The sequence below is a fragment of the Malaclemys terrapin genome, chromosome 22 (genome assembly GCF_027887155.1).
Source record: "Malaclemys terrapin pileata isolate rMalTer1 chromosome 22, rMalTer1.hap1, whole genome shotgun sequence".
In the NCBI taxonomy this organism is placed as follows: Eukaryota; Metazoa; Chordata; order Testudines; family Emydidae; genus Malaclemys; species Malaclemys terrapin.
In genome coordinates this window covers 1,109,665-1,136,871 of record NC_071526.1, presented here as the reverse complement: position 1 = coordinate 1,136,871, position 27,207 = coordinate 1,109,665, and the positions used below count along the sequence as shown (strand labels likewise).

General features: G+C 43.2%; 1 protein-coding gene across 3 annotated transcripts in view; it reads right to left on the bottom strand.

The window, feature by feature from the left end:
* Positions 1 to 27,207, bottom strand: part of KDM1A (lysine demethylase 1A) — a 157,835-nt gene that overhangs the window by 49,351 nt on the left and 81,277 nt on the right. For all 3 annotated transcript variants that reach the window (XM_054011584.1, XM_054011586.1, XM_054011585.1), the window contains 5 exons: positions 25,980 to 26,070; positions 24,686 to 24,820; positions 20,383 to 20,456; positions 2,965 to 3,076; positions 2,235 to 2,367 (listed from right to left, as the gene is read on the bottom strand). In XM_054011584.1, the coding sequence (XP_053867559.1) occupies positions 2,235 to 2,367; positions 2,965 to 3,076; positions 20,383 to 20,456; positions 24,686 to 24,820; positions 25,980 to 26,070 (545 nt within the window). The remainder of the gene's footprint in view (positions 1 to 2,234; positions 2,368 to 2,964; positions 3,077 to 20,382; positions 20,457 to 24,685; positions 24,821 to 25,979; positions 26,071 to 27,207) is intronic.

The following is a 27,207-nucleotide window of genomic DNA, read 5'->3' as shown; positions in this document are numbered from 1 at the left end:
TTCAGACTTCTCAGTGAAGACCGAAACAAAGAAGTCATTAAGCATCTCTGCCATTTCCAAGTTTCCTGTTACCGTTTTTCCCTCTTCACTAAGCAGTGGGCCTACCCTGTCTTTGGTCTTCCTCTTGCTTCTAATGACTTTTTATCAATACTTCTTGTTTCCCTTTATTCCTGTAGCTAGTTTGAGCTCATTTTGTGCCTTTGCCTTTCTAATCTTGCCCCTGCATTCCTGTGTTGTTTGCCTATATTCATCCTTTGAATGAGAACAATTCCCCCCCCCCTTGTAAAAAATCTTTTATGTACTTGAAAACTTATGTCCCCCCTCAGTCTTTTCTTCTCCAGAAAGAACAAACCCAATTTTTTCAATCTTTCCTCATAGGTCATGTTTTTTACACCTTTAATTTTTTTTGCTCTTCTCTGGACTGTCTCCAATTTGTCCACATCTTTCATAATATGTGGTGCCCAGAAATAGACATAATACTCCAGTTGAGGTCTTATCAGCTCGGAATGAAGCACTGTTGACTTCTATTTAGCTTGTGATCCACAATAACCCCCAGATTCCTTTCCGCAGTACTCCTTCCTAGGCTGTCATTTCCCATTTTGTGTGTGTGCAATTGATTGTTCCTTCCTAAGTGGAGTAGTTTGCAGTTTTCCTTATTGAATTTCATCCTATTTTCTTCAGACCATTTCTCCAGTTTGTCCAAATCATTTTGAATTTTAATCCTATCCTCCAAAGTACTTGCAACTCCTCCCAGCTTGGTATCAGCCACAAACTTTATAATTGTACTCTCTGTGCCATTACCTAAATCATTTAGGAAGATATTGAACAGAACCAGACCTAGACCAATCCCTGCAGGACACCACTCGATATGCCCTTCCAGCTTGACTGTTGAGGATTACTCTCTGGGAACGGTTTTCCAACCATACTATAATAGACTCAAACTATATTAGACTCAAAGCTAAGTTTCTGACCACATGCTTCGAGGACTTCCAAACCCCTCGCTCAGAGTTCAACGGCTGATTCTTTTGTCTTCTAAGGTGCAAAGAGGGAGATGGACAGGAAGAAAGAAGTAACTTGGTGTTTGCCCCCTCCTTTTTTATAGCTTCACTCCTTCTTTTGAAAAGGATGTCTCCTTATTCTCAGCTGGAAAATGTATCTAGGATGGAAGGATGCTTGCCCTGGGTTCTTTCACCTGTGTATGCTTACATGCAGGTTTTCTCCCTTCCTTCTTTCTGATTGATGACTGTTTAAATGCAAATTAAGTCAAATACACATTCCGTTGCTCAGGACAGACCTGTTTGCTGACTTCTGCCTGGGCAGGGCTGTGGGGTTTGGAACATGTGCTAACATCATTATACAGGGGAATTTTATAACTTCGCAAACAATGTTGTGACATACATTTCCCGACGATGAGATTGACCAGCAAGTTATTATAAATGATACTTTATAAGGTTCTTCACTGGAAGTTTTCAAAAGGAGGCTGAATAGCCATCTGTCTTGGATGATTTAGACACAACAAATCCTGCATCTTGGCAGAGGGTTAGCCTAGATGACCATTGCAGTCCCTTCTAACAATTTGTGTATGTCTACACTAGCACTTTTGTCGGTAAAACTTTTGTCAGTCGAGGTATGCACCGACTGACAAAAGCGCCTGGGTGGAGAGCGCTATGTCACCAAGAGAGGCTCTCCTGCCGACATAGCTACCACTGGAGACCTTGCAGCGGCATAGCTGTAAGGTCCTTAGCGTAGACATAACCTATGATTCTACCCATGCTGCTTGGTCTCATTTTAGGCCCACAGAGTAAATCTTGCACAAATTGAACTGTGCCTTGGAGAACAATGTGCTGGTCTGTGATGGACATTTCTGAGTAGCGCAATGCTCTCCCACTGAATTCCTATTGTCAGAACCAGCATAGGCTAGGATGCTTACCGCATTTACCTTAATCCCATTATGAATGGGAATCAGCAGGTCATGATGTACTTGGGACATGAGCAACTCAAGTTGCAACATGATGCAGAGCCCACACAACTAAAAAAACAAGCAACGAAAAATTATTATTTGTAAACCTGTTAAAGCTTCCTAAATAGTTCAGGCCCTACAGGCCTTGCTTTTCTATGGCTCTGTGCTCATGGTGTCAAGAGTGTGTGAATCCTGTGAGAGAGGAACAGAGGCAATTGTCAAAGGACAGTGCTCCTTGGTAGTGTGACTTATAAAGTTAGAGAGCTTGATTTACCTGAAGCTGTGTAGCGAACCTGTCGAACTGCTGTATTTAATTTAATATCCAATCCTTCTGCCAAGGCTACAGGCACACAGGAATATCCATTTCTCACAGTCAGATGACTGCCCGTGAATTCAAAATCATCATCCTAAAATGAAATATATAAAAATACATAAGTTTATAACCAAAACAGATCAGTCAGTACAGAGTTAAATAAATGGGGAACTTTTCCACTTAAAGTGCTGTAGCTAACTTAATTACAAGAAGAAAATTCATAGTATTACTGGTAAAATAATTGGTATAGACTATTTTCCTATAAAACAAATAACTAATTATAATCCGTTTGGGTATTAACAGAACCCTCTGGAACTCTCTGTTAATATCCTGTAGAATCCAGAATGAGAGTCGAAGGGATAATGCTGAGGTACATGACATTTAAATCTCTTAGAAATGCTTGCTAACATACAGAAACATGTCAGAATGAAATAAAATAAAAAAATAAATTAATGGAGATATCCCATCTCCTAGAACTGGAAGGGACCTTGAAAGGTCATCGAGTCCAGCCCCCTGCCTTCACTAGCAGGACCAAGTACTGATTTTGCCCCAGAACCTTAAGAGGCCCCCTCAAGGACTGAACTCACAACCCTGGGTTTAGCAGGCCAATACTCAAACCACTGAGCTATCCCTCCCCCGTGCATGTGCTAAATCTATGAGCACTATTTTAGAGAATTTATTAATTAGGTACCTGGTCCCAGTGCTTCAATGAAAGTGTAGACAGCGGTGTGGCATTAGCAAATTCTAGATTTGCAAAATGCCAGTCAAGTATCTGTCTGTCCCTTGAGGATAAATAAACATCACTAGAAAAATATAAAAAGGGAAAGAAAAAAGTTGACTTTGCAGTGAGTGAAATACAGCAAAAAGATTGCCTTTGAAAGCCCAGTCTTCATCGATCGATATATGAAGAACACAAACAGAACACAACCCTACCTCAAAGTTCCTGATCACCTACCTGTAAGCAGCAATTCTGGATATAAGCACGGTGAAAGAGGGATGTGCGTGGTTCTATAAAGCCAATACAGGAGTGTACAGAACTCAGAACACCTTCATTTTGTCCTTCATGAAATACTTCCACAGTGGACGCTCTCTTCGTGGAAACTAGCTAGTGTGGCCTTGAGTTAGGACAGCCTTACCAAAGCACACAACTGATTTGGAGTATCATTTTCAAATATGCCTAGGCATTAGGCACTCAAATCCCATTGACTTTTAATGAGTTAGAAGCCTACCTCCATTAGACTGTATTTGCAATATTAATGGTAATTGGAGGTTTGCACTGAACAGGGTTTGTATTTGTAGATCTTAGATACAAGAATCTACATAAAGCATGCTGAATGCTTGCTTCCACAAATTCTGAGTGAACAGGCTTCAAGACGTTCTAGAACTGAAGCTATAAACCTATTTATATTCCCAGACAAATTACCTGAAGACGGAAGTAAGGTTGAGAGTACATGTAAGTAATTCAGGATAAAATACATTACTGAGATGCTACAATAATTCCCAAATCAAGCATTATAAATGTAGGAAATTCTAAGTTTACCCTTAACTTCAAAATCCCAACATGCTGAGTTAAGAACTGCACATAGTGCACTCAGACAATCTTCCCCTATAGCAATGCCATGCCTTATCCATATGAGAGAGACATTTCAGTGTATCTTGTCCAAAACTGAAATGGATTTGAAAGACACATTTGATTATTTTTTCCCCTTGTGTTATTATGGGGCAGTCCTTGACCCAGTTACTCCTACTCTCCTCTCTGCTGAGTAGACTTGGTACAATTGGACAGCTTTTGAAATGGAAGATTTAGGATTAATAGTATTGTCTACCATTATTTTTCATATCTAAAAGTTTCTGTCAGCTGAAGCTAGTGCATAAAAATCTTCAGAGAAATGCATGGAGAATTGCCCTCTTAAAATTACAAGTCTTCCACTATTCTCAATGGGAGCGTGTCCACAGCAGGCCTCAGTTTAGGTGCTCTCATTCAAAGTGGTTCTGATTACCATTGTTTCGGGGGGGGGGGGGGGGGGGGAGAGGGGAGGAGCCAGCCATCTTTGCTAAGACCTGCCTATAGCCTCTGTCCCATCAAGAACAAAGGAGGATAGATGCCCCCCTCAAGAGACCCACCCAACTGTGGACAAGTTATGACCTCAATCCCCTGAGAACAATGAGAGATGTCAGCCAATTTGAAAAATGGTTGTTTTATATGGAATTTTCTAGCAGAACATGATTTGTCAGCCCTTACTGAAGGAGAAACTTTCAGTTATGAAGAATGGGTGAAAAAATAATCGATAATCCTGAAAATAAACTCTTCAAATGTAGCCCACATGAGATCTCACTCAGTTAACTATAAATGAGCTTAGGCTGTAAGCTCTCCGGGTTAGGGACCATCTCTGTCAAGTGTTTGTACAATACCTAGTCCAGTGAGGTCCTGGTCCATGACAAGGGCTCTGAGGTGCTCAATTAATACAAAAAATAGAAGTGTGAAGCATCTGTGTTCTGTTCCGATCTAGGAAAAGAGTGCTGAGCTTCTTAAAAGGTAATCCTCAGTGGGATCAGAGGATAATGGCCTGTAGAATGTGGTGTTAGAGAGCTGTCTAGCAGCCTCTTGGTCATATTCCAACTTATTCATGATGACGACAGCACCTCCTTTGTCAGCCTTTTTGATCCCCTTGTAAGTATTCTCACACTTCTTATCAAACTGTCTGTACTGGGCTATCTTGATTATCACTTCAAAAGTTTTTTTCTCTTACTTAATTGGCCTCTCAGTTGGTAAGACAACTCCCACCTGTTCATGCTCTCTGTATGTGTATCTATCTATCTATCTATATATATATATATATATCTCCTCAATATATGTTCCACTCTATCTGCATCCGAAGAAGTGGGCTATAGCCCATGAAAGCTTATGCTCTAATAAATTTGTTAGTCTCTAAGGTGCCACAAGTACTCCTGTTCTTTTTGCGGATACAGACTAACACGGCTGCTACTCTGAAACCTATATTTTCACAATACAAGATGTGAGCAATTTTGGTGTTGGCTTAGAGAGAATGGCCTTTCCTTGCAAAGATGAAGCATTCAACACAAGGAGGAGTTAAGATAATGGGCTCAGGCTGAGCAAAGAATACAACTGAAAGAAGCTTAAGCAAAGAGGCTGTAAGGATTGTGTGGGCAAGACGGGAGGGAGAATGGTACTCTGTCAAAAATAGCATTACCTATTTCTGTGTCACTAACAACTCAGAAGCAAATGATGTTGAATGCTTATAGATCAGGGGTCGGCAACCTTTCAGAAGTGGTGTGCCGAGTCTTCATTTATTCACTCTGATTTAAGGTGTCGTGTGCCGGTAATACATTTTAATGTTTTTTAGAAGGTCTCTATAAGTTTATATATTATATAACTAAACTATTGTTGTATTGTAAACTAAACAAGGTTTTCAAAATGTTTAAAGAAGCTTAATTTAAAATTAAATTAAAATGTTGAGCTTACGCCGCCGGCCCGCTCAGCCCGCTGCTGGTCTGGGGTTCTGTTCACCTAGGCCGGCAGCGGGCTGAGCGGGGCCTGTGGCCGGGACCCCAGCTGGAAAGGGTCCGGTAGCCAGAACCCCAGACCGGCAGCGGGCTGTGCGGGGCCGGTGGCAGGGCCCCACAGGCCACTACCGCTCAGGGGTTCCATCCGCCGGCTCCTGCCAGCTGGGATGCCGGCTGCCGGGCCCGCTCAGCCCGCTGCCGGTCTGGGGTCCCGGCCCTGCCCACATACAGTGGGTACCTACCTTCTTCTCCCTGGTTCTGGCCCATTCTCTTCCTCTCTCTGCAGTGAGCGGAGGGTGGGAGTGCAGTGAGCACAGAGCTGGGAATGAAGGGTCTGGCCAGGAGCTAGAATCAGGGAGGGGGCTCAGGGTTGGGGCAGGAGAGAATGTGGGGGGGAGGAGCTCCAGTTTTGTGCGAGGGGTGCAGGTGGGAATGTGTGGGGGGTGCAGGAGCTCCCCTTTGGTGCTCAGGGTGGGGGTGGGGGGTGCATGGGGTGTGGGGGCGCTGTGTATGTGGAGGGGTGCAAGAGTCAGGGCAGAGGGCTGGGGGCATGTGAGGGGGTGCAGATGTCAGGGTGAGGGGGTGCCGGGTATGTGTGGGGGTGCCAGAGTCAGGGCTGGGGTCGTGGGGGGGGGGTGAAGGAGTCAAGCAGAGGGCTGGGTGTGTGTGAGGGGGGTACAGGGCTCAGGGCAGGGGCCTGGGGTGTGTGCAGGGCACAGGGCTCAGGGGTGTGCGGGGCTCAGGGGCAGAGGGCTGGGTGTGTGTGTGTGGGGGGGGTCAGGGCAGAGTGCTCCCCCCACTCCTGCGGCCCCCAGCTGGCTCACCCACTCGGGGCCCTGCAGCGCACCACACGAGTGCAACTAGCGCCCCCCGGCGAGAGAGTCCCCTCTGGCTGTGTCTGGAGGGGCTGCTCCGGGCGGCGCATAACCCTGCGGTATGCGAGCTCCTCACCCCAGGGCTCTCTGGCCACCACCAATTCCCGCTTGCCCGCACCTGCTGTGCGCTCAGCGCTGCCGGGCCGCGGAGCTCTCTGCTCCTCCCAGCAAGTACTGATCCATGGCTATGGCTGGGTGCCTCCTCCCGGGGATGCTCAGCAGCCAGCGCTGCTGCCGCCGACGGCCTCTCCCACCTCCACCGCTCCCGCTTACTGCCGCTGGGAGTCAGGACCGGGTCCGGCAGCAAACCCGGTCCCCCAGCGCACCCCCAATCCACCATGGCCAGCTATACCAAGGCGGCCCAGGTGAGCAGACCCCTCCGAACCCCTGGGCAGGGCTCCTCGCCGGGTGAGGGGACGTGGGAACCCACAGGCCAGCCGCTGAGGCGGCTCCTCTCTGGGGTGGTGCGGGCTCTGCCCCTCACTGGCTGTGTGTCCTCGGGACTCAGGCAGGCAGCAGCATGCCATTAAAAATCGGCTCATGTGCCATCTTTGGCACATGTGCCATAGGTTGCCAACCCCTGTTATAGATCAATGTCCTAACAGACAAAGCACAAGATGGGGTACTAGTTGTGTCTGCTGCAGGACACCAAACACCATTAGAGAACAGGATGACTGACTCCTTTGGCACCTATCTATAATTAAGGCTAAGATTATGTCATGGAGGTCATGGATTCTGTGACTACCAGAGACCTCAGAGACATTTTCAGCTTCAGCTGCCGTGGGCAGTGGGGCGCCCCTGGAGCTCTCAGCCACTGCAGGCAGCAGGTGAACCTGGCAGCTCCCAGCTACCGCGGGAAGTTGGAAGAGGGCGCCCCTGCAGCTCTGAGCCGCTGCAGGCAATAGGGGGACCCAATGGCCCAAACCCCTGAGCTGCTGTGGGCAATGGGAGAACCTGGCAGCTCCCAGATGCTGGCCCTGGAGCTCAAAGCCACCGTGGGGCAGCCCCTGCAGCTCCAAGCCGCCACAGGCAGCGGGGGAACCTGGCAGCTCCCAGCCACTGACTCCACAACTCCAAGATGCAGTGGGTGCTGGATGTGCCCCGCCCCACTCCCACAGCAGGGCTCGGGCTCTCATCAGTCCATTTTGTCACGGTTATTTGTAGAAGAAGTCAGGGACAGGTCATAAGCTTCTGTGAATTTTTGTTTATTGCCTGTGATCTGTCCCTGACTTTTACTACAAATAACCGTGACAAAATCTTAACCTTAATGATGCCCATGCACCTGAAGTGGCATGGTCGTGGATTGAGGTGTTTGATCTTGATGTTGCAGTGGGTCAGGAACTTGGGGAATGTCGGAAGTATAATTGGTGGGCAAGATGACATAAGCAGGAGGTTGGGGAACCAGAACTGTCTGGGTCAGAAAGCAGCGATCAAGATGACCCTCACTCTGTCCAGTCAGAACTTGTGTAGAACTTGTGGCAGAAGCAACAGTGGAAGGAAGGCATAGTTGAACTGATCTGACCAGGTAAGAAGCAGAGCATCACAATGGGAGAAATAACCTAGGACTCCTCTGAAGCAATATGGGGTGCATTTACTGTCTGTTTGAGAAGCAAATACATCTCTAGTTCGGGTTCCCCACAGAGTGAAATGTCATGCAGCAGCATGTTGCAAAGCTGCCACTCGTGGTCAAGTGCAAGGTATCTGCTGAGGAAGTTTGCTTCCCCAGAAGGTAGGCTACTGACAGTGTGATGCACAGGGAGGCAGATCTTCCTCCCCCTTGCTTGTTGATGTAGAAGTCAATTGTAGTCTTGTCCAACCTTACAGGGATATGGTGAAAGCAGATGAATGGGAGAAAAGACTTGCACATCCTCCATTCTGCCCATAGTTCCAGGATACTGATGTGCATCCCGGATTCTCAAGGTGTCCGCACCCTTTGTGCTGTGTGGTTGTTCACGTGGGCTCTTCAGCCAACCAAGGATACATCCGTAATGATGGATGAGAGTGCTTCCTACCTAGCTTCCCGACAAGGTCCCGCCCTGAGATCTGTGGAGGTGGATGCTCCCGCACTGGAGTTGGACTTCGCAGCAAGAGGCATACTCCTTATTGAATGAAGCCAAAGAATAGGGTGGGGTTCAATGGCCTGGATGCGACTGGGACCTCATGGCTTTCTCCATGAGGTATTTGCAGAACGACCCAGGTAATTACAGGCCTGTCAACCTGGAAATGATCCCAGGAAAAATAATGGAAGGGCTAACACGGATCTCGGTTAACAAAGAATGAAAGGAGAGTAGTGAAACCTGGGTGCTGAGGAACGTTAAAGTGTGGCAGAATGACATTTTTGATTCTTGTCGTCTTTGTCAGCTGCTCAATATTAAGTGGCAGGATAAAAATCAACAATGAGGGTATTGGTAGCCAAACCGAGGAATCACTTCCATCAGCACTGATTTGGTTTTGGTGGCTTTCCTGGTACATACATATTAGGATCGATGACCAATTAATTATGAAGGATTTACCATTAGCGATCAGTGGCTTTGCGACCAGGGGCTGCTAACAGGGAGTTTCACAAGGGAATTCTCCAGGTGAAGGAGGAACAAATACAGCACCCTTGGGGTAAGTGAATGTCTGTAGTGTGTGTTTGTTTGTGGGTTACTTGCTGTGTGCTGAGCTTGTGTTTGTCCGTTTGTTTGTTTGAAGGACCGTGTGCTGTGGCTGGCAGTTGGAAGCTGTGAGCTTCAAAGGAAGGTTTGAAAGCTAGAACCCTCTGTTAATTGGCTGAGCCTTAGTCAGTGGGTGGGGCTATCAAGCAGGCCAGGGCTTTATAAAGCAGTGCGCAAGTGAACAGGGGCTGCTAACAGGGAGTTTCACAAGGGAGTTTGGAACGGGAGTGGGAAGGGGGCAAAGGCCCCTTGCTGTTTTGTAAAACTCTAAACTAAACTACATTTAAAAACTTCTTGATTTAAACTAAATCCTTTCATTAACTAGGAGACCATGCAGGCAGAAGCCCAGCAGCAGAGTGGGGGCTATCCAGTTTATTGCGCTGCATACATATACTGCATGTATGATTACCTGTCCTGTGGGAGGGTGACGTGTGTGCATTCAGTGCAAGGAGCTCCAGGCCCTCAGACCATGTACGGACTTTGGAGGCCAGGGTAGCGGAACTGGAGGAGCTAAGAGAGGCAGAGAGGTATGTTGATGAGGCTTTCCGGGACACTCTAGAATTGTCCCACTTCCAGTCAGACAGCCCCTGTGCTGTTGAGGAGGATGAAAGGCCCAGGGAAGCAGAGCAATCAACAGGAGCAGAGGGAAACCTTCCCATAGTTGGGACCTTCCCTCCAGATGGTGTTAGGGTATCCTCTCGCACTGAGGTTACCTCTCCGGGGGGAGAGAACTCCAGTCACTAGGAAAAGGCAGGTGTTAGTAATGGGAGATTCGATCATTAGAAACATAGATAGCTGGGTTCGTGATGACCGGGAGAACTGTATGGTGACTTGCCAGCCTGGTGAGAAGGTTGCGGATCTCTCGAGGCATCTGGATAGACTTATGTGTAGTGCTGGGGAGGATCCGGTGGTCGTGGTACATGTAGGTACTAATGACATAGGGAAGGGTAGGAGAGACATCCTGGAGGCCAAATTTAGGCTGCTAGGGAAGAGACTGAAATCCAGGACCTCTATGCTGGCATTCTCAGAAATGCTCCCAGTTCCACGCACAGGGCCAGGTAGGTAGGCAGGCAGAGCTTCAGAGTCTCAATGCGTGGATGAGACAATGGTGTAGAGAGGAGGGGCTTAGATTCATTAGGAATTGGGGGAGCCTATACAGGAAGGATGGGCTGCACCTAAACCAAAGTGGAACCAGACTGCCCGCACTTAACATTAAAGAAGTTGTCAAGTATCAAAGGGGTAGCCATGTTAGTCTGGATCTGTAAAAGCAGCAAAGAGTCCTGTGGCACCTTATAGACTAACAGACGTATAGGAGCATGCATCCGACGAAGTGGGTACTCACCCACGAAATCTCATGCTCCAATACGTCTGTTAGTCTATAAGGTGCCACAGGACTCGTTACTGCTATTAAAAAGGTTGCAGAGCAGTTTTTAAACTAGAAGATGGGGGAAAGCCGACTGCTGCAAAGGAGCATGTGGATCGGACAGAGACTTCTCTTAGAGGAGAGTCTATTGATAGAGATTCTCTAGATTATAGTCAGGAGCAGAGGATGGAAGAGGATAATGTAAGGGCCAGATCAGACGAGAAACATTCACATAAAGGATCGGACACATCAGAAAAGGGAAGACAAATAAACAGTGACAAGTTTTTGAAGTGCTTGTACACAAATGCTAGAAGTCTAAATAATAAGATGGGTGAACTAGAGTGCCTCGTGATAAAGGAGGATATTGATATAATAGGCATCACAGAAACCTGGTGGACTGAGGACAATCAATGGGACACAATCATTCCGGGGTACAAAATATATTGGAAGGACAGAACAGGTTGTGCGGGGGGGGGGGGGGGGGGGGAAAGGAGAGGGGGAAGTGGCATTATATTTGAAAGAAAATGTAGAATCAAATGAAGTAAAAATCTTAAGTGAATCCACATGTTCCATAGAATCTCTATGGATAGTAATTTCATGCTCTAATAAGAATATAACATTAGGGATCTATTATCGACCACCTGACCAGGACAGTGATAGTGATGATGAAATGCTAAGGGAAATTAGAGAGGCTATCAAAATTAAGAACTCAATAACAGTGGGGGATTTCTATTATCCCCATATTGACTGGGAACATGTCACCTCAGGATGAAATGCAGAGACAAAATTTCTTGATATTTTAAACGACGGCTTCTTGGAGCAGCTGGTACAGGAACCCACAAGGGGAGAGGCAATTCTCGATTTAGTCCTGAGAGGAGCGCAGAAGCTGGTCCAAGAGGTAACTATAACAGGACCACTTGAAAATAGTGACCATAATATTTAACATCCCTGTGGTGGGAAGACCATCTCAACAGTCCAACACTGTGGCATTTAATTTCAAAAAGGAGAACTATGCAAAAATGAGAGGGTTAGTTAAACAGAAATTAAAAAGGTATAGTGACTGAAGTGAAATCCCTGCAAGCTGCATGGGCGCTTTTTAAAGACACCATAATATAGAGGCCCAACTTAAATGTATACCCCAAATTAAGAAACACAGTAAAAGGACTAAAAAAGAGCCACCGTGGCTTAACTACCATGTAAAAGAAGCAGTGAGAGATAAAAAGACTTCCTTTAAAAAGTGGAAGTCAAATCCTAGTGAGGTAAATAGAAAGGACCATAAACACTGCCAACTTAAGTGTAAAAATGTAATAAGAAAAGCCAAAGAGGAGTTTGAAGAACAGCTAGCCAAAAACTCAAAAGGTAATAACAAAATGTTTTTTAAGTACATCAGAAGCAGGAAGCCTGCTAAACAACCAGTGGGGCCCCTCGATGATCAAGATACAAAAGGAGCGCTTAAAGATGATAAAGTCATTGCGGAGAAACTAAACTAATTCTTTGCTTCTGTCTTCTCGGCTGAGGATGTTAGGGAAATTCCCAAACCTGAGCCGGCTTTTGTAGCTGACAAATCTGAGGAACTGTCACAGACTGAAGTGTCACTAGAGGAGGTTTTGGAATTAATTGATAAACTTAACAGGAACAAGTCACCAGGATCAGATGGCATTCACCCAGGAGTTCTGAAAGAACTCAAACGTGAAGTTGCGGAACTATTAACTAGGGTTTGTAACCTGTCCTTTAAATCGGCTTCTGTACCCAACAACTGGAAGATAGCTAATGTAATGCCAATATTTAAAAAGGGCTCTAGAGGTAATCCCGGCAATTACAGACCGGTAAGTCTAACGTCGGTACCGGACAAATTAGTCCAAACAATAGTAAAGAATAAAATTGTCAGACACACAGAAGAACATAAATTGTTGGGCAAAAGTCAACATGGCTTCTGTAAAGGAAAATCATGTCTTACTAATCTATTAGAGTTCTTTGAAGGGGTCAACAAACACATGGACAAGGGGGATCCAGTGGACATAGTGTACTTAGATTTCCAGAAAGCCTCACCAAAGGCTCTTATGTAAATTAAGTTGTCATGGGATAAAAGGGAATGTCCTTTCATGGATTGAGAACTGGTTAAAAGACAGGGAACAAAGAGTAGGAATTAATGGTAAATTCTCAGAATGGAGAGGGGTAACTAGTGGTGTTCCCCAAGGGTCAGTCCTAGGACCAATCCTATTCAACTTATTCATAAATGATCTGGAGAAAGGGGTAAAAAGTGAGGTGGAAAAGTTTGCAGAGGATACTAAACTGCTCAAGATAGTTAAGACCAAAGCAGACTGTGAAGACCCTCAAAAAGATCTCACAAAACTAAGTGATCGAGCAACAAAATGGCAAATTAAATTTAATGTGGATAAATGTAAAGTAATGCACATTGGAAGAAATAACCCCAACTATACATACAATATGATGGGGGCTAATTTAGCTACAACAAATCAGGAAAAAGATCTTGGAGTCATCGTGGATAGTTCTCTGAAGATGTCCACACAGTGTGCAGAGGCGGTCAAAAAAGCAAACAGGATGTTAGGAGTCATTAAAAAGGGGATAGAGAATAAGAAGGAGAATATATTATTGCCCTTATATAAATCGATGGTATGCCCACATCTTGAATACTGCGTACAGATGTGGTCTCCTCATCTCAAAAAAGATATACTGACACTAGAAACGGTTCAGAGAAGGGCAAGTAAAATGATGAGGGGTTTGGAACGGGTTCCATATGAGGAGAGATTAAAGAAGCTAGGACTTTTCAGCTTGGAAAAGAAGAGACTAAGGGGGAATATGATAGAGGTATATAAAATCATGAGTGATGTGGAGAAAGTGGATAAGGAAAAGTTATTTACTTATTCCCATAATACAAGAACTAGGGGTCACCAAATGAAATTAATAGGCAGCAGGTTTAAAACAAATAAAAGGAAGTTCTAGTTCACGCAGCGCACAATCAACTTGTGGAACTCCTTACCTGAGGAGATTGTGAAGGCTAGGACTATAACAGCGTTTAAAAGAGAACTGGATAAATTCATGAAGGTTAAGTCCATTAATGGCTATTAGCCAGGATAGGTAAGGAATGGTGTCCCTAGCCTCTGTTTGTCAGAGGGTGGAGATGGATGGCAGGAGAGAGATCACTTGATCATTACCTGTTAGGTTCACTCCCTCTGGGGCACTGGCATTGGCCACTGTCGGTAGACCGGATACTGGGCTAGATGGACCTTTGGTCTGACCCAGTACGGCCGTTCTCATGTTCTTATGATCACATAGTCTCCGAAAGCTTTGGTGGTGCAATAAGCTCGCCAATGATGGACACAGACTGAACATCCAGCCAGAGTACCTTAAGGGCCTAGCTAGAGTTTGATCCAGGTGGCATTTGATCTGCAAGACGGCTACATCCCTCTGAGATCTGATGACATAATGCCAACCAACATGGTTTAAGGAAAACAGATCTTATAAAAAACTAACTTTATATCTGTTTTTGATGAGATAAGAAGTTTGGTTGATAAAGATAATAGTGTTGATGTAATATACTTAGACTTCTGTAAGGCATTTGATTTGGTACCACACTTTTTTATTAAAAACTGGAATGATACAAAGTTAACATGGCACATATTAAATGGATTAAAAACTGCCTGATAGGTCTCAATGTAGTTTTAAGCAAGGAATCATCATCAAGCAGGTATGCTTCTAAAGTGGTACCAGGGATAGGTTCTTGGACCTATACTATTTAACATTTTTATCAATTACCTGGAAGACGACATAAAATCATCACTGATAAAGTTTGGCAATTATATAAAAATTGGGGATGGGTAAATAATGAAGAGGACAGGACACTGAAACACAGTGATCTGGATTGCTTGTTAAGTTGGGAGCAAGCAAACATTTTTCAGCATAGAGTCATATATTCTGATTTAGTTGGGGATTGGTCCTGCTTTGAGCAGGGGGTTGGACTAGATGACCTCCTGAGGTCCCTTCCAACCCTGATATTCTAGGATTCTCTATGGTGAGAAGGGACCATTATGATAATCTAGTCTGACTGCCTATTAAAAAAACAGGCCATAGAACTCCCCAAAAATAATTCCTAGAACAGCTATTTTACAAAAACCTCCAATCTTAATTTAAAAATTGTCAGAGAGGGAGAATCCACCACAACCCTTGGTAAATTGTTACAATGGTTAATTACTCTCACCATTTAAAAATTTTCATTTGGAGTCTGAATTTGACTAGCTTCAAATTTCAGCTACTAGATCATGTTATATACCTTTCTCTGATAGACTGTCTCTGTTAGACAAATATTAAATATTTGTTCCCCTGGTAAGTATTTATAAACTGGAATCAAGTCACCCCTTCACCTTCTCTTTGTTAAACTAGATAGATTGAGCACCTTGAGTCTACCACGATTAGGCACGTTTTCTAATTCTTTAGTGATTCTCATGGCTCTTCTCTGAACCCTATCCAATTTATTAACTTTCTTCTCGAATTGTGGGCGCCACCACTGGACACAGTATTCCAGCAGCAGGGTTGCACCAGTACTACACACAGAACTAAAATAACCTTCCTACTCCTCAAGATTCCCCTGTTTTTGCATCCCAGGAAAACATTCGCTCTTTTGGCCATTGTCACATGTTCAGAGGATTATCCACCACCACTCTCAAATCTTTTTCAGAGTTACTGTTTCCTACGATAGAGTTGTCCATCCTGAAAGTACAGCCTACATTCTTTGTTCCTAGATTAATACATTTACATTTAGACATATTACAAAGCACATTGTTTGCTTGTGCTCAATTTACCAAGTGATTCAGATCGCTTTGAATCAGTGACCTGTCCTCTTCATTATTTAACATTCTCCCAGTTCTTGTGTCTTCTACAAACTTTATCAATGATGATTTTATGTTTTCTTCCAGATCAATGATAAAAATGTTACATTGCATAGGACCAAGAACCAATCCCATAGGAGCCCACTGGAAACAGACCCGCTCAATGACAATTCCCTGACTACAGTTACATTTTAAGACCTGTCAGCTAGCAAGTTTTTAATCCATTTGGTGCGTGTCATGTTATTAATTTTATATTCTAGTTTTTTAATGAAAATGTTGTGCAGTATCAAGTCAAATGCCTTACAGAAGTCTATTACATCAGCACTATTAATTTAATCAAGCAGACCTGCTGTTTTTTTAATGAGATTACAAGTCCGTTTGACAGCATCTATATTTCCATAAACCATGTTGATTGGCATTAATTATATTACCTTCCTTTATTTCTTAATTGAGTCCTGTATCAGTCACTCTATTACCTTGCACAGACAGATGTCAGGCTGACAGACCTATAATCATCTGGGTCACCCCATTTATCCTTTTTGAAAATGTCCAGTTTTCTGGAACGTCTTCAATACTCCAAGACTTACTGAAAATCAACATTAATGGTCCAGCAAGCTCCTCAGCCAGCTCTTTTAAAACTGTTGGATGCAAGTTATCTGGACTTCCTGATTTAAAAGTGTATCACTTTAGTAGCTTCTGTTACTACTACTAGTAGTACTAGTGGAATGGAAAGAATGTTATCACCATATGATGAGACTATATCGCCTGTTTTTTTCCTCAAATACAAAACAAATTTATAGAACACTTCTGCCTTTTCTGCATTATTATTAATTCTAACTTTCCATCTAGTAATGGATCAATACGGCCAACAAGAAATTATAGATCTATGAACAAAAAATGTAGGCCATTCTGTACAGGATGGGGGACTCCATCCTGGGAAGTAGTGACACTGAAAAAGATTTGAGGGTCATGATGAACAACTCAACATGAGCTCCCAGTGTGATGCTGTTGGCCAAAAAAGCTAATGCAATCCTTGGATGTATGAACAGGGGACTCTTGAGTAGGGAAGTCATGTCACTTCTGTATTTGGCACCGAAGTGACCATTGCAGGAATACTGTGTCCAATTCTGGTGTCCACAATTCAAGAAGGCCATTGATACAGAGAAGAGCCACAAGAATGATTAAAGGATTAGAAAACATGCATTATAGTGACTGACTCAAGGAACTCAATCTTAAAGAGGTTATAGATTGACCTGATTACAGTTTACAAGTGCCTACCCGAGGAACAAATATTTAATAATGGGCTCTTCAAACTAGCAGAGATAGGTATGTGAAGTTGATAGGCTGGAAGTTGAAGCTAGCCAAATTCAGACTGGAAATAAGGCATATATTTTTAACAGAGAGAGGAACAATTGACCAAGGGTTGTGGTAGATTCTCCAACACTGACCAATTTTAAATCGAGATTGGATGTTGCTACAACAGGGTGGACCTACGACAGGAGGAAATATTACACTGAGTGGGTATCTTAGCTAAGTTAATGGAGAACAGACTCTATAAATATTTTCATAGATTTTAAGTACCATTATGATAATCTAGTCTGACATCCTGCTCAATACAGGCCGAAGAATTTGTAGGGTATAAACACAAAGGAATGAGAAATTATTTAGGATGGGTCAAAGTGGTATGAGTTCAGAGAATGGAATATAGTTGAGAGAGTGAATTTAGGCTAAGTAGTAACAAATATTTAAGTGAAAGATATTTTACATTGTAGAAAAGTCTTCCAAAATAGAGAGCAGGTCCCATAAATTGGGACAATTCACACCTGTAGGGACAAGGCAGTCAAGGATATAATGGAGTGCATATTCTTGCATGTGCCTCAATGAGATGGACTGGTTAGAGTGGTAAACGAATTAGTGGGAAATAACTGCAAATAAACAGAAGGCAAGGAGAAGCAAAGTAGAGACTTGAAAGTGAGGAAAACAAACAAAAGTAGGTATACAATGGGCAAGTACAAAAGCATGTACAGCACCATACAAGAAAACAAAAGCCCAACTCCAAGACCACCACTGGGGACAACTAATTAATGGGGATTTTGGACCTTTTAAAAGATTATCTGGATCAGGCATGAATGGAATTAGTTATACAGTAGAACCTCAAAGATACGAACACCAGAATTACAGACTGACCAGTCAACCAGACCCCATGTGGAACCAGAAGCAAGCAATCAGCAGAGACATACACACACACACAAAAAACCACCAGCAAATAGTGTACTGTGCCTGTATTGCATCTTAAAGGTAGGCACATCTGTGCTGCCTATCCCCAGCCCCACCCCCTACTCACCACATGGGGAGGGCAGCCACTTACAGGTAGGAGGTGAAGATGCTAAGTTTCACAGGCACAGCTGTGAGCCCCTGAGCAGGCAGAGCAGTGCTGGGGTCTGCACCACTTTCCTGTAAGCCACTTCCCCCTGCCCAGGAGGGGGACAAACTTGCATGCACAGTCTGAACCCAGGAAAGACACTTCCCAAGCTGCTGCCGGAACCTGGCCTGGAGTGTTTGCTGCTAGAGCTGGAGCCCTGCACACTAGAGGAGCAGCTCAGTTGTAAAAAGGCCACACTGACACCACAGTGCCCCAGGGTGCCTCACTCATCACCCTTGCATCCAAGGGGCTAGAACCAGCTGCCTGTGCATACCACCCACTTGCCAGGCTAGGAGGTGAAGACGCTGAAGTTCACTGGCACAGCTGTGAGCTCCCACTCCAGGCAGTCTGCCCTGAGGAGCATCCCATAATGACTTTGTCAAAATTATGAACATTTCAGAGTTACGAACAACCTCCATTCCTGAGGTGTCCGTAACTCAGGAGTTCTACTGTAATAGGGATGATTAACCGGTCATGGTAACTGAGAATGACCTTTCTCCTTTATGAGCCACCTTCTCTGAAACAGAGGAAACTCAGACTTCATACATATGCATTTACATAACCAAGTCACTTGGCTAATACAATACAAGCTGAATACCCCTTAGCATTTTTCCAAAAAAGAGATAGACTCATAGACTAAGTCCAGAAGCGACTGTAGTAGAAAGAGAGCCTAAGACATAAGCCCTAATATCAGAGGCCTGAACTAAAGTAGTGGCCAAGCTCTGCTGATATAAAGCAAAGACAGGCTGTGAGCACAAGTCAGGCTCTGCCTGCTTGCAAACTTCACAGAAACTGGCAAGAACAGGGCTGGTATTGCAAAAACACACATTCCTAAGTGCTAGGCACAGGACATTTATGCAAACACATTCCAGAAGGATGGTTCCACAACACCTCAATATCAACACAAAGATAACAGGAACACACTGACCTCTCAAAGATAAGGTCAGGATGACAGTATGATGGAGAGAGATGTTTTGCTCGAACCAACACATACAAGGTAATGGATGACAACTGGCCATGTCGGGGGGAGGGGGGGGGGAGGGAGGGAGATACATAATTTAGAATCATAGAAGATTAGGGTTGGAAGAGACCTCAGGGGGTCATCTAGTCCAACCCCCCTGCTCAAAACAGGACCAACACCAACTAAATCATCCCTGCCAGGGCTTTGTCAAGCTGGGCCTTAAAAATCTCTAAGTGGAGATTCCACTACCTCCCTAGGTAACCCATTCCAGTGCTTCACCACCCTCCTAGTGAAACAGTGTTTCCTAATATCCAACCTAGACCTCCCCCACTGCAACTTGAGACCATTGCTCCTTGTTCTGTTATCTGCCACCACTGAACAGCCGAGCTCCATCCTCTAGTTGAAAGCTGCTATCAAATCCCACCTCACTCTTCTCTTCTGCAGACTAAGCAAACTTAGCTCCCTCAGCCTCTTGTAGTGGTGTATAAAATGGAGTCTCAGAGGGAATGCCTTTGGCCACTTAGGGGATAGTGGAAAGTCCCATCACTGACTGAGCTGCATCCATTGTCACAGGCATCCGGGGAGCTAGGACCGTGCTTTGTCAGCAATAAACCTAACCTAGTGCCTTTGTATCTTAACGGCTCTTGTGGTCACTGGACATCTGCTGTGCCAGCTGTCTGCACAGAGCTGGGAGAGGGAACACACACAGCCAAACTTGTGACTACAGAGACCACCGTGATCTAGTCCAGTGGTTCTCAACCAGTGGTACATGTACCCCTGGAGGTACTCAGAGGTCTTCCAGTGGGTACATCTGCCTAGTTTTACAACAGGCTACATAAAAAGCACTAGAGAAGTCATTACAAACTAAAATTTCATACAACTTGTTTATGTTGCTCTATACTACACTGAAATGTAAGTACAATATTTATATTTATAAATTATATGGTAAAAATTAGAAAGTAAGCAATTTTTCAGTAATTGTGTGTTGTGACACTTTTGTATTTTTATATCTGATTTTGTAAACAAGTAGTTTTAAAAGGAGATGAAACTTGGGGGTACGCAAGACAAAAATCAGACACCTGAAAGGGGTACAGTAGTCTAGAAAGGTTGAGAACCACTGATCTAGTCTGACCTCCTGCACTTTGCAGGCCACAGAACCTCACCCATCCACCCCTGAAATAGACCCAGAACCTCTGGCTGAGTTATTGAGGTTCTCAAATCATGATTTAAAAAAAGATTTCACATTACAGAGAATCCACTATTTAGTATTTAGTTTAAACCAGCAAGTGACCTGTGCCCCATGCTGCAGAAGAAGGCAAAAAAAATCCAGAGTCTCTGCCAATGTGACCTGGGGGAAAATTAGTTTCTGACCCCAAGTATGTCAATGCAATACTAAATGAGAAACACCAGCCTTCCTGATCGCTCTCCAGCTAGTGTGTGGTGTTTTTTGTTTTTTTACCTGGGTGGATTGGCTTCAAGTTCTTGGAGCTTTTCTTCCAGCTTTCCTTGTGTTTCTGCCAACTCATCATACTCCTGATAAAAGGTTAAACAGATTCAGTCAAGTATTAGCTTTAAATTTCTCATTTTTAAATAAAAAACAAGGAGAAAGTGAAGTGTCCATAGTAAACTTACTGCCAAATAATGATCACAAAAACGCAATGCCACATGCATGTTTTTGTAGGAAAAGGAAAATATTTTAACACAAAGGATGAGATTTAGATTCTCCAAAGTTGTAAAAAGTAAAGTTATTTTTTTATTCAATGTTTATATTATGGTAGAGCACACAGGCCCCAATAAGAATGGGGTTTGATCCATCTCCCATTGAAGACACTCATATGTGTTTCAATGGGCACTGAATCAGACCACTGGATCCTAAAAGTACTATTAGTTCGGCCACATTTCACACTTGTGATGTCCATTTCTGCAATCAAACAAATACCTTAAAACACAAAACCCTACTTTCCTGGATTGTCAGCAAACACTCAGGTCAGAGAATGTGATAAAATCCAAATGGTTCTCTCAGTAACTGGAACTCAGCCAAACTGGATGTGATATATTTTCTATTCTTGTTTCCTTATTAAAGACTTAATTATTTCATTGTTGAATGTATAAAGTGAGATATTTCCAAAGTAAAAGAAAATAGAAAATATTAAAGCACATGCAGTACACCCAAGTTCAAGCTAGAATTTTAAAGGAAGACCTCTATAGACAGCTATTAAGTAATGTACTGTATCAACTGATGAGGAAGAGCTCACTGCTGGAAGTTATGACCAATGTTCCCTCTAATTTTTTCCATCCATGTGTGGAAAGAATTTTGTTATGTGCACCAATATTGAGGTAACGTGCGGATGTGCGCCACCAGTAAAAACAAGAAACCTAGATATAATATATTTTTTTAAAAGCTACCATAGGGATAATTACTCCAGCCATGACAGATTATGCATTTTAGAACTCACTACTCAAAGAATTAAATTTAAGCATAAGAGAGAAATAAAGTTATGAAATGCATAAACCAGTCAAAAAAAACAAATAACAGCACTTTGAAAGAATAAAATTACAGAGAATATATGTGCATTGCAGGAAGTACCAAGAAGTACCAACAACATCACAAGTATGTGTTGGGAGGTGAGAGAGCGAGAGCGAGTGTGAGTGAGACAGACAGACAGTGTGGGTGTGCTGGCTGCTGGACAGTGCACTGTCTCTAAGCACATCAGCACTCACCAGTCGAAGGCTTGTTCAGACTGCAGCAGCCGCCAGCAGTTCCATCTAACTCCAGAGCACTGTTCCCCACTCTGCGTAGATGGGGTACATGAGCAGGAGGGAGAGGGACACCCTGACATCAGCGCCCCCACCTCTGTTCTGCACAGCAAGCAGGAAGGTCCTGGGAGTAGCTGGCAGGAGCTCCAAGGCAGAGGACAAGAACAGCACAGCAGCAGGGGGAGGGGCACATAAACAAGTCGCTGGATGTGCATGGCTCTACTAACCAAGTGTGCGGCACTTGATTACTCTTGCGCGGCCATGCAGCTTAGGTTGGTTTGGCATGATTTGTTTTTGACAAATCCATGCTGGCCATTCCTTATAACCTATTGTCCTCTAGCTGCTTACAAATTGATCAATAATTTGTTCCAGCATCTTTCCAGGTATCAAAGTTAGGCTGACCAGTCTATAATTCCCCAGATCCTCTTCACACACATACCCTTTTTTAAAAAAAGAAAAAAGAAAAAAAAAAGAGAGGTACTATGGTTGCCCTTCTCCAGTCCTCTGGGACCTCAGTCATCCTCCATGAGTTCTCAAAGATAATTGCTTCAGCTAGTTTCCTTAAGTACCCTAAGTTGAATTTCATCAGGTCCTGCTGACATGAATACATCTAACTTATCTAAATATTCTTTAACCTGTTCTTTCCATACTTTGGCTGACATTCCTTCCCCCTTATTGTTAATATTAATTATGTTGAGTATCTGGGTCACCATTAACCTTTTTAGTGATGACTGAAGCAAAATTGGTGATAAAAACCTCAGATTTCTTGATATCAGTTATTAACCTCCTTTCACACTAAGTAGAGGACCTTCACTTTCCTTCGTCTTTCTCCTGGCTCCTAATATATGTTAAGAAAAAAAAAATCTCTTATTGCCTTTTTTATGTATATTGCATAGGGATTCAGAAGAGTGCTCTAGAAGAGTAGCTGTTTGGCAAAGGATGGCTTTGGGAAGGTCAAGGTCACAGGACAGGGATCAATCCAAAGTTGTGAAGTTTTCCTGTTTATTCTCTGCTGTTAACTTATTTTTCTTTCCTGTTATACACACTATGAGGAGAAGACCTTGATGACTTATGACTTTTCTCCAAAATTGTTGCAGTTTCTTACAAATTGAGGCCACTTTTCCAGAATTAGGAAAAAACACATTTAAAATTTTTTCCTCAGTGTATCTGAGGAACTTTATGGTCAACCACAGTGTGTGGTAAGTTCCTACCAAAGCAAACTTTTCAGAGAGGGCCCCGTGAAAAGGGGTGGGGAGAAGAATGGAAGGAGCTCCTGGCACTATATTTCACTACCATAGCTGAGACTACCAACAATCCAGGAGCTGGGTGGGAGGGGAAAAAAAAAAAAAAAAAAAAAAAACCTAACCTGTTGTGGGATGTCAAAGATGGCAATTTTCTTCATCCTGGGTGAAATGGATTAAGAGGCATGCCAAATAATCTTGGCATGTACCAGTAGCTTCTCATTTACTGGTAAAGCAATTCTGCATTTGTGATGGGGCTCCCAAAATATCAATGAGTCTTTCTTGACACTTATCAGTCCAAAGTATCTACCACACTGAACAACAGCTACTGAAAATACTTAAGCAGAAATGAAGAAATTATAAAAGTATTCTCTTCTGCAGAGGTTGAAGGATGAGCTGTACCCTGAAGGAAAAGGGCATCCTCAAGATCACTATCACCCTTCTCATCAGTATCTATTTCCAGCAACTCTTCCCTAACCCACAGGACTGGGGGGACAAGTCTAGGAGAAAAGCGTAAGACTGATTATGGGAAGTGGAGGAGTAACATGGCCCTGGTTTCTTGATTATCCTCTTAACCCTGACTCCCTAAACTGAGGAAGAGGAGGGAAGAAGAGCTAATATACCATGGAGCATAATCAAACTGGTAATTGTGGGAACTTGAACAGAAACTCCACAGAGTATCAGAAAAGCCAGGGGGAAGGCTTTTAAAGTTCTATGAATAAGATGGGGAGCCTATTTTCTCACATTTGGGAAACTATAATGTTTCCCATGACTTCGTCTGAGATGGATTTGGAGGTGTGCCCTAAAGGTATTAAATCTAAGCTTCCCTTCAGGAAAAGACTGAAAGGGCGTAATGAATCTGTCTAAAATCTAAATGAGAGAAGTGATGGGGACTGCTCACTGGTTCCCACACCAGGTACTGGTGAAGTAGGACAGACAGTTTGGATCCAAGGACTACTCCAGAATTAATGGAATCAGGGGAACCACCTCAGTTCTCAAGCCTAGATCTAACGCACCTCAGTTTCAAGGCCTTCAGACTCGTTCACGATTACTCCTGGTGCTATTCACAAGATGATTCCAAACATAAGCTGAGGGAGCATTCTGTTGCCTGGTCAGAAGTCCTGTAGCGTCACAATGTAATGAGTCAGGAGGATGTGAATGACTGGATCTAAAGAGCACTCAGGCTGCTTCACAAGTATTTGGATTCTACAGAGGAGCAAAACTGGAGAAATCCAATTCCTAGGCGCAAGCAGGGAGCACCAAAGGACAAATCACTCATCAGGCCAAAAGAGCCAATCTGGCATAAATGGAGCCTCATTCAGGCAAGTGAGCCTCTCGCAACCTCTGCAAGTTTCTTACATATTCAGTCACTGACATTTTGGCCTTACAGGAAGCAAATCTCTTCGAACATGAACTTTTTCTTTCCAGATTGCCATCTCAACATGTACAGTAGTGGGATGCCTGTTTTGGACAGTGTCCGACAGTGCTGAAGCTGAACTGTGATCTAAAACTGGACTAATTCCTCAACACATTTATGCTCTTTAGCCTGAACTTTCAGATCCTGTTGAGACAGGAGCTCATACAGTCCCATTATCACTTTCCAGAAGGCTCTAACACAGGGAACATGCACAAGTCAGAGCAGTTTCACACAGCCAGTTCTTCGAAAAAGTGTACTTGACACAATTTTACATAATCAGTTTGTCGTTCAGATTTTAAAGACAAAAGTTTGTAGACTGAAACCCTTGTATTTATGGCATTCTGTACCTTGCAGAGAGCAGTAAGATCTCGGTGTTTGCTTTTCACAAGGAACTCCGCAGTAATATCCCGAGGTGGTTTTACTTCAGATGCCTCCTTATACTGCTGATGGAGCTCTTTAATCTTCTCTTTTAAATTCACCATCTGGGAAGGGGAAAAAAGGAGCTTTTGTAACATTTACAGTGAAATTAAGAATTCTGCCTCAAAAACAGTCACACCACTGGTGGCATTTCCCCCCTTGTTATAGGGGATGTTACTTATAGGGGATGGACCTCACAGAGCACTACAATAAGTACCATCAATCCTATATTTCTAGAGATTTTCTGACTAACATGCACATCATAAGCTATTACTGTCCTCTGGCAAAATGTACAGAATGGAACTGTTGAGGATAAGAAAGATGCCAGAACTCTGTATGCTTTCTCCAGAGGGACAGCTGCATCACCTGTAACATTTGATCTGCACTAAATCTTCCAGTGTTTCAATCTTGTATGTTTCCAAATGACTAAACACATCTTTTTATTTACCTTAAGATATTTTTTTAAGGTGACTTTGTAAACAATTGTAAATTAATCTCATCACAAACCATATCTGCAATAAGCATTTCCAACAGAAGTGGTTATTACAGTGATGCTTTCAAGGAAGAGCTGGTTTGCTTTTACGTATTGCTTTTCACTGTCTCCATCCTCTCCATTCCATAAGTATTCTCAGTCTCGTCCATGTTTGTCAGCTGTTGGCACAATCATTGTTGTACATTCTTCCAGAGGGTCCTATTTTCTTTATACAGGCTTCTTGTGCTCATCTGGAAGGTCCCTACCACATCCAAATTTAAGTCACCCTTAAACAGCCACTTCTGCCATAATGATTACAGTGAATCAAGGCGACATCTATATAAACTGTCTACTTTCCCTGGCCTCTGCTTACTTGTTTGCCTTTAGACTGAGTTTCTCAGAAGAGAAAAGAAGTGTTCTTCAGTGCTAAGAAAGCCCCAGCTTAATAAAATTAATAGTTTCCCTGGGGCTTGCCTGTCAAAACACAACTTCTCCTTGTGGACCAAAAAAGCATCATTATTCATTTTTCAATAGTGTTGTTGCCCTCCTTATTGATAAAATCCAGATAAAATTTCTTTATTTCTCAAGGTCTAGTTCCTTTTCACATAAACATTAAAATGTAATGATGGTGATCAGTTTCTGAAATCGGTTTCTCCTTTAAGTTCCTAGTAACTTTTTCCAGTGCATTTGTAAGGGAAGGAAGTGAAAAGAGTATTGCATCCATGTGTGCCACAATGGGGAGAAGGTCTGACCTTGTTAAGGAGATCTTTCAGCTCCTCTTGAGTTTTTACTATCTTCTTCCAATGTCCAATCTGTTCATCCTTCACATGCTTTTCTTGCAATCTAGCGGTGGGGAACAGAAGCCACAGATCATTTTAACTGGGAAATCCTAGTAAGCTACATAGTTTTCTCATTATCAACATCTGAGCCATGAGTGTAAGGTAATAAAGTAGAACTCAGAAAAGTGTCATTTCAGTAAAGAATGGAGTGTATTCTTCAGCAACTGTACAACTCATGAAAAGAAAGCAGTTGGTTAGCTAGTAGCTAAACATAGGACAGGCTACCAAAAGCCAAAGGGTAGAAATTCTTACTTGCAGGAAATGTTTCCAAACAAATAGGATTTAAACTTCATGCTGGATCACACTATTGTGCTATGTCAAATATCCATTTATTTTATTAATTGCTATATCACTAATGGAAGAGGAATTTTCAAGGCAGATACCGGTTATGGTAACATTCCTCATCCCGTGTCTACAAAGCAGTACTAAAAATGTGGAAAGGGTGTGCACACAAATGCTGGACACAAGATGTGCCAAGTGGCTGCAAGAAACCAAGATTATCAAGAAGTCATCATGACTATGTACTTCAAGAAAATCCAAACAGAATCCTTACTGGGGAAGACTCAGGTAATTTCCATGCCTGATTTCAATACTGACCGGGAGGAAAATCAAGAAAAAGAAAACACAGCAATGGAGAAAGGACAGAAGAATGGATATTAAGAGGAAAGATAGTGCCAATACCACTGAAGCCAATAGTCAAGTAGGCTTACCTAATCAGGTGAGGAATCCTTGCAAAACCAAGCAGAAACCATTAAGATGATACCAATGCAAGGAGCCTGGGTAACAAAATGGAGAAACTAGAACTACTGGTGCAGGAAGAAACTAGATATTACAGGGATAACAGAAACATGGTGGAATAGTCATCGTGACTGGAGTACAGGAATTGAAGGGTATGTGCTGTTAAGGAAAGACAGAAATAAAGGTAAAGGTAGTGGAGTAGCATGATGAGGTAGACTAAAGAAATTAGAAGTGATGGAATGGATAAAATAGAGTCTGTGTCCAAATCATTTTGGGGAAGAAATCGCCCAGAGGTTCTCCTGGAGCACTGTTTGGGATTGACTATAGACCCCCAGAATCCAATCTAGATATGGACAGAGACCTTTTTAAATTAAATAAATACTATTGGAAATTGTGTGAATAT